At 40.3% G+C, this 14,847-nt stretch overlaps 1 protein-coding gene across 26 annotated transcripts in view; it reads left to right on the top strand.

Annotated features, from left to right (window-relative positions):
• Positions 1 to 14,847, top strand: part of LOC148651155 (plectin-like) — a 190,351-nt gene that overhangs the window by 144,864 nt on the left and 30,640 nt on the right. For 25 of the 26 annotated variants that reach the window (XM_088601083.1, XM_088601082.1, XM_088601091.1 and 22 more), the window contains 4 exons: positions 2,483 to 2,649; positions 7,909 to 8,024; positions 10,025 to 10,131; positions 12,316 to 12,435. In XM_088601083.1, the coding sequence (XP_088457209.1) occupies positions 2,483 to 2,649; positions 7,909 to 8,024; positions 10,025 to 10,131; positions 12,316 to 12,435 (510 nt within the window). Of the gene's footprint in view, positions 1 to 2,482; positions 2,650 to 4,977; positions 6,145 to 7,908; positions 8,025 to 10,024; positions 10,132 to 12,315; positions 12,436 to 14,847 lie in introns of those variants that run through there. The other variant, XM_088601098.1, reaches the window with a different exon arrangement.

Genomic DNA, 14,847 nt, shown 5'->3' with positions numbered 1-14,847 from the left:
TGTTTCCCCGAGTTCAGGATTTAACGAGTTAGAGAGGAGGGCGAGGCAGCAGAATGACTCACTAGCAGAGCCAACGCCCAGCTGGGTAGACAGTAGGCCCTATTCACTTAGCATTATCACATTCTGTTGTGTTTTAATAATGTTATACGGCGTCACATTGTGCATGAATGATCTCTTGATAACATCAGACATGTCCAATTTTTATTTTGGTCTTTCCTAGCCTAGCCAGCTTTGATGTATCAAGCACGCAAACTAATCACGGAAGAATACCGCTTATGGATGTGCACACCAGAATATTTTTGTTTGACCAACTGAAGTGAAGTATTAAAGAGGTCAAATAAATCAATAGCAGAGATTCCCTGCAGTGAAAGTTATGTTTTGAAAAGGCATGCGTGCTGCAAGAGAAGAGTTAAAGCAATTAATGCCCTGTGTAATGGAGGGAAGCAAGACAATTTGCTGGTTTTCCATAAAAGGCAAAGTAGCGGGGTGTGGTGTTTGCTGCCATACCGCATGTGAGTCACCATATCCTGCAAGGGGAGGGGTGTAGATTTGGCTTTCATTTCCCTCACCCACTCTGCACATCCAAGAGAGCCGACATGAAGTGAAGCTGAAATCCAAGTATATCCACTGTCGGTGTGGTACACTCCCCTTGGGACAGGCACCCAGACACCCCGCGGGAGAGGGTGTCTCCGTTACACACAAACACTGAATTGAATATGACAGAATTACTCTTCTCGGGCCGCTAGGTTATTTCCCCATCATCCTCCTGCCTCTCCCCTAGAAAAAAATTGTCATTTTTTTTGTTATGTAACATTAGGCTTTAGCCAGTTATAATAATAATAATTATAATTATTGCTTACACTTATATAGCGCTTTTCTGGACACTCCACTCAAAGCGCTTTACATGTAATGGGGACTCTCCTCCACCACCACCAATGTGTAGCATCCACCTGGATGATGCGACGGCAGCCATAGTGCGCCAGAACGCTCACCACACATCAGCTATCAGTGGGGAGGAGAGCAGAGTAATGTAGCCAATTCATAGAGGGGGAGTATTAGGAGGCCATGATTGGTAAGGGCCAATTGGAAATTTGGCCAGGACACCGGGGTTACACCCCTACTCTTTTCGAGAAGCGCCCTGGGATTTTTAATGACCACAGAGAGTCAGGACCTCGGTTTTACGTCTCATCCGAAGGACGGCGCCTGTTTACAGTATAGTGTCCCCATCACTATACTGGGGCATTAGGACCCACATGGACCACAGGGTGAGCGCCCCCTGCTGGCCCCACTAACACCTCTTCCTCTTATGAAAGTTTGTACCCAACGACTAATGGGTTTTGTCCAACTTATTTCTCTTCTTCTTCTCTGGGTCTCTGTAACCTGTCATGGTATGACCTAGCATAGCCCCAAGATCACAAGATGGTAGGATGCATAGATTAGACAGCTCTATCTGCTCCTGTTTGTCATTGTTCAGTGAATAAAGGCCAAGAATACACATTATCTTTTCCTAACAGATACTGTAGGTTGATGTAATGTTGTGGTCGACTTGCTTGGCTGTCCAGAAAACATGTCCTAATGGTCATCTTGAGTTCTTCGATATTTACATCTTTTGCAAAGAAAAATAATTTTACAGTAGCTGATTTAATCAGTGGTTTATAGGGCTAGGTTATTTCGGGCTTTTAAAACACTTCTGGAAATGTTAGAGAGATCTTAGATTGGACCCCTCACATTTTCCGTTTTTGTTCTGTTTTGCATCTGATAAAGACTGAAATGAAATGTCACACTTGCATCTTTCCGTCAAATCTGTTTCTTTTTGTACAGTCAATTATTTTTTGTAACTAATTTAGATCTTTGTGAAAGGAGCTTATTTTTTCACTTGACGGTTCATAGTGTTCTGTATTTTAGGCGCCACTGAATTTCATTTCATTCTGAAAAGCACACAGATAGGACCAAAACTTGACAGCAGTTCTGCAGTTTCCTTTCTGCTTTTCTTCAGATATTGAGGTTAAAATATGTGATTCATTGGCGACTTAGGATCAGGAAATTGCGCAACTGGATGCTATTTTCAGCTGTGTCAGTTTGTCATGCAACTTGGCAATGATGAACGTGTATTGTTTTTACAAAAAAAAACAGATGATGCTCTTGGTATGGAGACTGTCGCTGAGTCTGCTTCAATTTTCAAGACTGCCCTCTGTTGGAAACTAGGAAGAAAATGAACAGCCCAACAATATGACCTCCTGTCTTATTGGCCATATTTGAAAAACATGTAGTGGAACACTATTCTTTTTTCTTACGAAGAAATCAACTCATTAAAGCTGTCAGGAGTTACAGAGACCAAAGTAGTAGACATAGAATTAAGGAGACCTGGAAGGCATTTTCACAATATGGATAACAAGCAAAAGTTACCTGTTACTCACCCCAGACTCCCGTTTCCGAAATGTTGCCCCTTATCATATTCCGTTTGTGCTCGTTGTGTCCACAGATTTCTGATATTCAGGTGTGCGGCCAGTCTGAGGACATGACAGCCAAGGAGAAGCTGCTTCTCTGGGCTCAGCGCATGGTCGAGGGCTACCAGGGCCTGCGCTGCGACAACTTCACCAGCAGCTGGAGGGATGGCAGGCTCTTCAACGCTGTCATTCACCGCCACAGGTGAGGCTTTTCGCACTGCCTGCCAGGCTGAGCTGGGAAGAGCTTACATTTTTTAGTTATCTCAGGTAACATTTCTGCATCAAGAAAATTAGCCTTGTGGCTAGGACTTCTTCATGACCAGCAAGTGCCGTTTGAAGGTTCTCGCTTGTGTTTTCAATTGAATCACTGAAGGATGATTGTAAAACCTGCATCTTTACCTATAAATATTCTTAAATACTCCTGTCATTGATAGCAGTTATAAACCAACGTCAACCATGTAAATGAGAATAACTGCTGAGAAAAAACACCCTTCTACTTCCCTGTGGCTTTAGGCAGTTTAAGGCATAGTTTTCAAATCGTTGCTCTCCTGATAAGGGTAAGAATGTGAAATATCTGTCTAACTACAGCATGGCAGACATGCCTTGGCATGCAATCAATAAATTAAAAGAAAAAAGTATAAATGTTATGCTGATTTGTACAGAAAAAAATAATATAAAGGCAGTCTTTTATCTTCAACTTCATTTTAAAAACTACTTTTAATGTTCAAGTCAGTTTTAAAACATTTACATTGCCGATTTGCAATTTACTGTGTATGGGAATATCTGTGATCCAATGGCCGTGGTTGAAATAAAGAATTTTCAGCACTTTCTTTTTGAAAAATACAAAAACAGAAGTTAACGGGTGTAATTTCACAGAACAGTGGGTTCCAGCCCTGGTCCTGTAGGTTTTTTCTCCCAGGTAAGTTTTTTATTGTAAGCTAATTGACTCCAGTTTTATGTGTGGGGCAGAAGTTTGAAAGTTCAGATCTTAGAAGGTACTGTACAATAGCATTTGGAATTGGTATCTCCCTGTGCCAATTTCTGAGTTTCGGTACCCCTCTCATTCAGGTGTGTTGTCTGAAATTTGATCAATTGGACCTCTGCTATAGTAATTGTTGGTGTATTTGTACATTGTCAGATTCATTGTACCACCTTCAGTGACAGTGTCAGTGACCCATTTACTGTAGCCACTTTATATCCACTTGTATGTGCACTTTAAGGAGATTGCCAAGGTGCTGATTTTGCACCTTCCACCATCAGATACCTTAAGCATCATTGAACCTAGCATACCATGCATTAGTAACAGTTTTTTGGGTGAAAAAATCATATTTTCACGCAGACAGGAATTCTCTTCTTGACCAGGCTTGTTGTTGGCTCACAGGCAGAGGCTTTTTTCATGAAAGAGGCCCCTTTTAATAAATTTTAGAACATGTCAGTGCTCAAGGGTTTGAATACTTCACAGGGGAGTTGTCAGAGATGGCACTGAATTATTGGGGGGCAAATGGAAACGTAACCTAAAATTATTCTGCTGATTTATCCCTTCTGCTCAAATGGGTTTATAATGTATTCATAACCCCCCAAACTAAATTGAATCAATCAATTGTTACATTTGTAGAAAATGCAAACAAACCAGCTGTTCGTTGGCTTCAACAAAGTTCTTCAGTGAATCAAATCAAATTGCTGTAAGAAATTCCAACACACCTCAGTTCTAGGTACAGTAGATGAACATCATTAGTAGCCTGTTAGGAAAAAGAAAAAAACAGAAGGAATTCTATAGACATGTATTTGTGCTGAAGTGCAACACGTCTTTTCCTAACTCATTTTCACTAACAAAATAAATAATCAAGTCGATGATAAGCTGGAAAGCAGAAATGCTGACTTTAATCCTATACTGCATGTGCATGGAGTAACTCCCTAGCATCTTAATCGGACAAACTCCCAAACTGCATTTTCTGGAAATGAACAGTATGAGATCTTTTACAAGTAAAGAGCGACCAAAGATATAATATGATACCAGTTAAAAACAAAATCTAAAAGTCATGGTCAGTTATTATTGTCAAATTTTCAGCATCTCTTGCAGTGATGTTGTAGGCCTGACTTTTTTTGTGAGCTTGAACAGGTGGGGCATTCAGAAAGGATACATTCAGAAAGTTGAAATCCATGGGGCAGTTAAAGCTACAAAACGGTAGAGAAGAGGCACAGGCTTTGCTCCGCTTTGAAGAGTTACATTAGTGGCGCTGAACAGGGAGAGACGCACAAAGAACGAAACATGAGCGCACGGCAGTGCGGTGGGAGAGTCTCTCGCTGAGGTGTGGCAAGCCTAAGAGAAGCATTATGAAAAGAAAAAAAAATTCCCCCGGAGGGCACAGCAAAAAAAAAAAATCAGTGTTTGAAACTTTAGCATGTACCTGCGGAGAGAAGGTCCGCCCAGCTGCCACAGAGGATTCAAAGAGCTTGGGGTACTCTGCCAGGAACACCCACAGACCACTGAGCTGGGAGTCTGAATAAAGAGACTGTTCCAGAGGAGAGGCAGCTACAGCTACAGCTGCCTCTTCTGCACAGAGAGCTTTAGCTTCTCCGGTAGAGCCTATTCACAGAGAGCGCATCGAGTTTTAAGCTTTCTGTTCTCAATGTTAGTGTCACGTGCACATAGAAGCTCCTTTTGGGAAGGAGACTTTTCTTACTTTCTTGGAAGTTTTTTTGTAGTGGCCGAAAACCAACAATTACTTTGACGTCTCCTTTGTTACTATTCCGAATCACAGTGAGAGGACTTTTAATACCTTTATGGACCAGGTGCATTTGAAAGGTGGATTGTTTTCTGGAAGAGCAGGAATATTGTGCCCAAACACCATGTGGCGTGGTGTTTGATCCTGTCCGGTACCCTTCAGGAACTGTTGGTTACAGAACATGTGGCAAAGAGCAATGTTGTGACTGTGGATACTGCCTGGAAGAAGAGCTCTGAAAAACCTTGTAGTGGAGGAACAATGTGAAGGCAGTGAGCTCCTGCTGCATCTGTTTTTACTGAAGTGCACCTCCTTTGAATCCCTGGCAGCTGTCACCTGTTTCCTCATCACCCATATATAATTATATGGTTTTCTATGACAGTTGTGCTGGATTTTTGACCACACACACCCATTTCTTGTTGGAGTCCTGGAGAAGGAGAAAACTGAATTAGACAGCAGGAATAAGAAATATGTGGAGCAAAGCTGGAATGACAGACACAAAGATGTCGGGCTAATTTAATTAGAGGGGACTGGAAGGAAGTGTGATACGTCTGCTTGTGAAGTTGTTTACTGGTCTTCCTGTTTGAGAGGGGGGGTGTGCTCTTCTCTGCCACCATGCTGAGCTTGAAGAGAAAGCCCAAAGTGAAAAAACGGAGGACCGGCTCAGTGGGCAGCGTGCCGGGCTCGCTGAGTGACCTGGAAGACAGGGTGGTGATGTTCTGTGAGGACATCCCCTCCGAGAGCTCCTGCGATTCTGGCCGGGGGTCCCAGAGCCCCGGTGCCCGCTCCAGCGGGGACTCCCAAAGCACGGAGCACAGCTGGAGCTGCGCAGGCTCGGGTCGGGAGCAGGGATGGGGCTCTCAGAGCAGGGAGCAGCAGCTGTCCTTCCGTGAGCTGCAGTACGTGGAGCAGGACTGCCCGAGGGGCCCTGGAGAGTACTACACCGTGTCCTCCACCCTGCGTGTCAAAGAGCTGTACGCACTTGCTCTTCATTGTCCTTGCCCTGTCGCTACACTGAAGGGAGAGTTAGCTGCAGCGTTTTTCATTATTATTTTTCATGAGAAATAATACCAAAGCATGGTGGTCCTACAGTGTAGACGTAGAAAATTTGCAAAATAAGTTTAGGATTGTAGCACGTGTTTGGAAGTATTTGGAACTGTAAAGAAGAGAAACATGAGCGGGGCTTATGTAAACCTTTCTATTGTGTGAGGTTTCGGACTTGATCCTCTAGGGCGGCAAAAAGTAAATTAATATTTCTGATTATTTGAGCGCATTTTTAGTTACATCTTATAAAATCACTGCTTTTGCGGACTTATCAGGTGACATAATATATTGTTTGCATAGAAATCGCTTAAGGGATTTGAGTTGCAGTCAGAAATGATTTTAACAAAACCTTTTTCTTTATTGTAGGTGAAGATTTTGGCTTTGAACCAGCATACATACTGTACAAAATGCATTCCCTCCCTTCTGTTTAGTCTCATATATCTCTGTTATATTCTTTGCTCTTACTGTCAATATTTGCAAATAGAACGCTATTTTCTGCTGCCAGTTCCCTAGTAGTGTGGAATGTAACCTGTTTTCGCCAGCTTTTCTGAAGAGCAGCTAGACATTCTGCTCCTAGGTGCTTCAGGATGTGTTAATCATCCACTCATACCTCTAGGCTGTAAAGAGCAGATGTTCAGAGACTACATTATAGATTATAGACAGGTGATCTGTTATTTTTAGAAAGGTAAATGAGCCCTACACATATAACACAGTCCATATTAGCAAGAAAATAATTAGTTGGCAATCCTCGCAGCCTACCTTGTGTCATCGTTAGTCAGAGATGTCACCTTTTGTTTCCCTTTATAATAGCTCCTAAGCAGTATTCTCTGTGTTATGGATACTTTTTTGACGGCTGGCTGTGATACACATCCCCACCTATGTAACAAACTTTAAACAAACTAAACCATGTAAGATATGTTTTACAAATTTGCTTTCTTGGAGCGAAATGCAATTCCTACGTTAATCTATTAATAGCCTCTTACCCTGGTAAAGTAAAAACCTAAAAAAAGTAAAGTCCTTAGTTTCAGTAAGTACATTTATTTATCTAGTCATTAGTTATATGAAATAGGTACCCCACTGTTTTTTGTGGGTTGAAATATATTTGGCAACTATTTGTAAAAGAAAGTTCAGACTTACAAGACCAAAAGCTTCATCGCTTTCCTGTATGGATTTTTTCAGAATGTGGGGCACTTCTTTCTGGATGACTATCATATTACAGTTTTTTTTTTATCTGCAGGAAGCAAAAAGCCACACTAACAAATTTAAGATAAGTCAGTTGTTCAGATTTTAGATGCATCAAGCTTTGTTTGTATTACACTATGTCTTTTTGATTGAGAATAACATAATACTCAATTCCACTCATTTTGAAATACTGTACTTTTTCCTTTGTACCCTTTAAAGGACGTTTTTCAGACCTTTTCCGATAACACAGAAATTTAATAACCATGCATCTAAGCATTATGTCCTTGCATAACTTTTCTCTTCTGCATAAAAGGCACTTTTTCTCTAATCAAACTCAACATACTTTGCCTACACAGTACATTAAATAATTCATCTGGATCAGTAATCCCCCCAAAAGAAATGATGCAGTATATATTGCAATGTGACTGTGCTGTGGAAAAATCCTCATTTTTCATCTGAACAGAGGTATCGTCTCAGTAGCCCTGATTCTCTGCCCTGCTCGTTCTGTACAGACCGATGCTGATCGACATGAACAAAGTCTACAGACAGACCAACACAGAGAACCTGGAGCAAGCTTTTACTGTGGCTGAGAAGGACCTAGGTGTCACAAGGCTACTTGACCCTGAAGGTAAGGTAAACCAGGACTAAAGCCGACTTTTAACAATAGCACATTAATTCAGATGAGATGCTAAATTCAGGTTCTTTTTTGGATTACAAATGGCTGTTCTACCAGTGGTTTATTTTGTTATACATTCTGGAGCACACTCAGTTTTTAATTCATTAAAAATACATTTTAATTGAATAAAATGGGTTGTGCATCAGTAGAGACAAAGTTTCTTTTAAAATAATTAGAAATCAAAGTGAAAAAGTAAACTAATGACAGAGCTGGAAACAAAGGAGTACATGGAGAATTAAATTAATGTTATTGGGGTTAAGGTGGTGATGGTCCCTATCTTCACAATATGTTTGTGGGGATGCAGTGTGGACCAGTGGTATAGGTCTATATAATCATAATCCATTTTAATAATAAAAATGGAAGTTTTGCAGGTAAAATCCACCCTCCTCAAGGATCTGTGTAACATCTCTCTCTGTTTCTCTGTCTAGTTTCCAATCACATTACTTATTAGTCCCATGAAAAGCATTAGCCTTAAGAGAGAATACATCAAAGGAGTGTTTCAAATAGAATAGCTCAGTGCTGTTAAAGGATTGCTATAGACTTCAGAGTAGCTTGGACATGTTTTTGCTGGTATGGGCCTGGTCCACCCTCTGTGATTGAAGCTCACGTTAATGTTGATTCATGTGGGCAGAATCCTTATGTCTGAGCTCTTGAATTGATTTAATTTTGATGTACAAAGCCTTTATCAGTGCAAGGGTGTGCCTTTGCAGGCAGTAAGTGATCATTTTCATCACTATAATTGCCTGATGTTCCTTTGTCCACCTCTGAACTCGTCTCCACTGAACCACTGGGGATGCATCAGAACGTCACCCTAAACTGTTAGTTTTTATCTAAGGGATAATAATAATAATAATAATAATAATTGCTTACACTTATATAGCGCTTTTCTGGACACTCCACTCAAAGCGCTTTACAGGTAATGGGGACTCCCCTCCACCACCACCAATGTGTAGCATCCACCTGGATGATGCGACGGCAGCCATAGTGCGCCAGAACGCTCACCACACATCAGCTATCAGTGGGGAGGAGAGCAGAGTAATGTAGCCAATTCATAGAGGGGGAGTATTAGGAGGCCATGATTGGTAAGGGCCAATTGGAAATTTGGCCAGGACACCGGGGTTACACCCCTACTCTTTTCGAGAAGCGCCCTGGGATTTTTAATGACCACAGAGAGTCAGGACCTCGGTTTTACGTCTCATCCGAAGGACGGCGCCTGTTTACAGTATAGTGTCCCCATCACTATACTGGGGCATTAGGACCCACATGGACCACAGGGTGAGCGCCCCCTGCTGGCCCCACTAACACCTCTTCCAGCAGCAACCTTAGTTTTTCCCAGGAGGTCTCCCATCCAGGTACTGACCAGGCTCACACCTGCTTAGCTTCAGTGGGCTGCCAGTTGTGAGTTGCAGGGTGATATGGCTGCTGGCTTATTAAAAGACACTTTCACCTTGCAATGGAAGAAAGCATTTGTCAGAATTCAGGCTGTGAATTCTACATGTACCAGACAAACAATAAATAACAGTTGTCCATAATTTTGTTTATTACACGCTGTTTATTAAATCATAGATGTCCCATGACTGTTAGTAGGGTTATATGTTTTTTTTCCACATTTATCTGAAGTCTTGTGTGTATCTTTGTAGTTGCAGTCATGAATCTAACCAAGTACATAGGTGGTGAAATATTAATATAATTTAAATAGTGAATGGAAAATAAAGCCAGGTTAATTTCTATGTAGATGAGAACATAAAAAAGTAAACTATTAATAGAGGCTACACTTTTTTTTTATAAAACCATCTCATTTATCTTTCTTAATGAAACAAGAGAATGACTGGGCGTGTCAATCAGACATGCATTTTGGGGGCATTTTGGAAAAACAATTAGAGATTTCATTGGGTGTGTCATAATGAATCTAGGGATGCATTAATTTCTAAGTCTCTGTGTCTTTGTGTTAGACGTGGACGTTCCTCATCCTGATGAGAAGTCTATCATCACCTATGTCTCCTCCCTGTATGACGCCATGCCTCGCGTACCGGACGTCCAGGATGGGGTGAAGGCTAATGTGAGTTTGGGGGCGAGTATGTCATTGCTTGTGGGGGACACATCCTTTTGTCTACCACACAATCAACTCATACATTGGGAATGTACTGTAGTTAGACATGTGACATTTCACCCTTTGCTTAGTGTTAGCATTTTCTTTACCATCAACATAATTCACCACTTTTTTAACCATAACAAAGATTGTAATTAGTTTTTAACACCCATGAATCCCCAGCAAGTGGATTTCTTACCACCTTGCCTATTAAAAATGCAGAGTGTGAATATGTTCTGCAGTTCTGTAGATGCCGGTGTCTCTGGTCCTCGCAGGCATAGGTTCCCAGCTTGAATACAAATCCTGGAAAATTTCCAAGAAACAATCAAAAGATTCATTGCCGTTCCACAAGTATGACTAAAGCCTAGTGGAAAATGAGCTGACGTTTTGCTACTGCTTTCTTCTTAGAATGAGTAGGCACATTATCTAGAAAATTGGACTCAAGTGGACAAGATCAGCTGAATCTGTTGCCACACTGTGTCCCATTCTGCAGACAAAAGAGTCAGCACTTTTCTCAAACAGTAGAAAAGTGAAGTTAGGCTAAAGATGAAAGGGACAAATTAAAAAGCACCTATACACATTTTATTCATCAGTGAAACATCATACATTTGAGTATTTCCACTCGTGCGTGTAGTTCTGAAGTTTGTGCTAAAACAGGTGATTACTGGAAAGGGCATGTGTTTTTGTGTTACAAATTTTTAACTCTTTATTTAACGATTTACAGATGGAATTAAAGTAATTTTCTGCTTTCATTTTCCCTTACAGTTATATGTTTTTTATAATTAGCCATTTACATTATGCACACGTAGATGGGAGGTTATATGGAAATATAATTATTCAGTAAAAACCCAAAAAATAAAAAGTCCACAGAAAAACAAAGATGTGTCTTCTTTCATAGAATATCAGGTCTCAGTGAGGTCATAAATTTAATCCAGGCTTGCCAGTATTTGCTAAGCCTCTTCACCTGTAATTCAACATAAAAGGTTATATTTTCCTTTATATAAGTGGAAAAGGGTTCTGTAGTAAATTATTTTCTAGTGATTGTTTTCTTAGTGATAGCTAAAATAATTCCTTTCATACACCTGTCTCTTCCTTCCATATAATCAAAAGTAAAATTACCCAAATACATACCAGATAATTCAGATGGTATATCTAGGTTTACTATATTATTAAGGGCAAAATGTATGGATTTCCAGTAATGTATTTCCGGGCTTGATCAGAGTATGTGTAAATCAGTCGCTACTTGCTCTTCACATAATCTCCTACATTTTAAACTGCTTCCTTTTTGTTTTGCTTGAATTTTAGGACAGTTAAAAAAAATGTCAGGTTTTTCCAAATTTTTTCATACTGTATTTGTCTGTAAGAACTTTCAGCTGCATATTTGATGAAATGGTTATTGTGAAGCCAAATTAATATGGAACTGTGAAAAAATATTAATATACTGTTAAAGTCTGAGAGACATGTTTGTTTGTTATGTCAGTTGTCTTTTGTTTCACTCTGAATCTTTTTATCATATCTTATTGTTTAGGTTCACAATTCCACTATTGTGTCTCATTAACCTTGTTTGCAAGGTAATGTGTTCTAATGATAGGGATCTGAGCTGTCATTATGATGCTGTTATGAATGATGAGATACATTTTTCACAGTTCCCACTCCTGTTATATATCTGTGGTCACATGATTTGGAAGAAGCTGATGCAGGTCTGCTTTTGCTCCCACAAGAACCATGAATAGGAAGGTTCTTCTGCATCTAATGTGTGCAGTACCCGACCGCATAGCATCACAAGTACATGGTTTGGCGTCAAAATTGCATCAGTTCCTTCACTTCTAATGCCAGATCAGTTTTATACTTTTTAATGTGGCAGTAAAATATAACTTCTGTTCTGCAGAAGCTGTGAAAATAATAAATGAGAGCATTATCCTAAAGGAGCAAAAGGACATTATGGAGAGCTACCACCTCTTTAAGTGAATAAACCAATGAAACTCTTGTGAATTGAAACAAGGTTGCATTTCTTCATCCGTGCCCAAATCCGTGAAACTGTGATCTTGAATTGATTATGGCTGGTATGTAAGTAAGCAAGTTAGCGAATGAAGGAAGGCAGGCTCTCAATGCTGGTAAAAGCCCTGACCGAGCCATGCCTACTGTGCTCTACAGGAGCTGGAGCTGCGCTGGCAGGAGTACTATGAGCTGGTCACCCTGCTGCTGCAGTGGATCCGCCACCACGTCATCATCTTCGAGGAAAGAAAGTTCCCCACCAGCTACGAGGAGATTGAGGTGAGTCTGCTTCTGCCCGGGGTCTGGGGTGCAGAGACTGAGGTCTCTGTGAGTGAGCTCTGTTGGCACTATAACACACAGATTTAATAACTGGTTGTGAAGGGACACCTGGAAGTTATGAGGAAAATTGGACTCAAGTGATCTTGAGGGTTTTGCACAAATGGTGGTCCCTCAAGGTGTCATGTTGTTGAAGCAGATTCCCTGGGAATTCCCTTGGTGAGACCCATAAAGTAACAAGATACCAGCACAATGGGCTGACTGGCTGCCTCTCTCATTCGTGACCGTTTTTTATGATCTCATGTAATTGTGCCATCAGAAAAATTCTACAGCAACAAACCTTTCTTTTAGCAGCATTCTCCAAAAGTGCTTGGAGGTGAAGTACAATAAGAAAAGAGAAAAATCTTGTCCTGTAGAAAAGACAAAAACTTAATTTGTACTTGGATCTTAGTTTTTTGCTTTGGATGCACCAGGTACATGGATTTCAATTTCAGACACTGTTCAGCTTAACCAAAAGAATATACTAGAACTATTTTGTCATCTTTTTTTACTGTATAGGTTCTCTAATTACTTGCTGTTTTATACTCCAGAACAAAGCTGGAAGCCTGTGCTGTTAAATTACAGATCAAAAAGAATGGATTTTCTTTGTTTTCTAGGGGAAATGTAGTTGGTTTTAATAGCAGGGCGTTGTTTGGGCTGAAGTTGACTGGGTGGGGCTCTCCTGTAATACGTGTCTTAACTGGAGGAGTGATCTGATAAATGCTCCCAGGCACACATTTATTTTTATTACCTCAGTACTTGGTCCACTCCCTGGCAGCACTGCCACTCCCATAATAATCCAGAGATAAATATTAAATAAAGCATTTTTAAACACCACTTTCAGCCCATTTAAAACAAAATAATTACAATAATCACAGAAGAGTGAGGTGAACAGTTCACATGCTCATTTAAATTTTATCAAATGATCTCCTGTAGGTACTGTTTTAAAGGAGGCAGGCTCTTAAACGTGTCTCTATGTAGCCTGGAGTATAATTATTTTAAGAATAGACCTTCTATCAAAGAAACAAACCACATTCACCTGGGTGGAAATTCTTTTATTAAATTATAAAACATTAAAAACCTTTTAAAGTATTATTAACCTTAACCAGCATTCTCAGTCAGACCATCCATTACAATGTTATTTGCAGATGGTTTCATGCCTCCCTTACATTTAAACTGTTTTGAACAAACAGCACATCGAGTTTTAACTTGATTTTTAATTTGAGTTTTACTTTTCTTCAAAAGAATCAAACATCTGACTCCATGTGACTAAGTGCTCTTGTTGGGTATTGTTGTAGATTACTAATAGGAGATTTGGGATTGCAACTTTGTGCTGTTTGATTACTGATGTATAACCAAGTATAAGGCTAAAAGACAACCAGATTATGTATTACAAGCCAGTTTGCCAGTTTCTTTCTTCAAGATGTTACATCAGATGAACTGAGCCAACCTGTGCTGTCCAAAAAACAATTAAATTGTATGCCTTGATTAGTTTTAGAGTCAGTTTGATGTGTTTGTTGTTCAGGAATGAGCAGGAAACACTTGAGTGACTTTGACAGTTGTACAAGTACTAAGTTACCTCATTAGTGAGAGTGCCTAGTGGACTAGGGAAATGAGATAAGAAGCTGGGTGAAAATCAAGAAAAAGAACCCAAGAAAGAAACAGTTGAGTCCCTAAAACATTGTATGGGAGGCTGGACTCAGCTACAGTACCTCAGATGAACTCGCCAGCAGTAGAGAGAGGTCTTCTTTAGTGATGAATCAGAGTTTTGTGTCGACCAGCCCAATGGGTATCAAGTTCAAGTTCAAGTTTATTGTCATTACACTCATATACATGGTATATGTTGTAACGAAATGCTATTTATCTAGCTCTCGGACATAAGTAGTACAAAGAGAAAAAAACAACATCAACAACAACAATACAATTGTGTAGCAAAAGAAAGACAGAGACAACAGGCAGTGTGCAAAAAACAACAACAGGCAGTGTGCAAAAAACAACAACAGGCAGTGTGCAAAAAACAACAACAGACGATGTGCAGAAAAAAACTACAACAGGCAGTGTGCAAAAAACAACAACAGACGATGTGCAGAAAAAAACAACAACAGGCAGTGTGCAAAAAACAACAACAGACGATGTGCAAAAAAAACAACAACAGGCAATGTGCAAAGCAACAAAAAGGTAACAGGTTATGTGCAAAAATATGCATCAACAGAATAAAATAAAGGGATAGAAATTATGGGGAGTGAGCTTTTGGGGAGTATCGGCAAGAGTGGTACAGAGGTGCAGAACACTAGTGATTGGTGGCATCCAGGCTCACAGAGTTTTTATTTATCAAGTGCGGGGATGTTGCCTGCTGCCCTTACTGAGGTCACAGCA

The sequence above is a fragment of the Lepisosteus platostomus genome, chromosome 12, assembly GCF_059453375.1.
Source record: "Lepisosteus platostomus isolate fLepPlt1 chromosome 12, fLepPlt1.hap1, whole genome shotgun sequence".
Lineage (NCBI taxonomy): Eukaryota > Metazoa > Chordata > Actinopteri > Semionotiformes > Lepisosteidae > Lepisosteus > Lepisosteus platostomus.
This window is presented reverse-complemented; position numbering and strand designations above follow the sequence as displayed.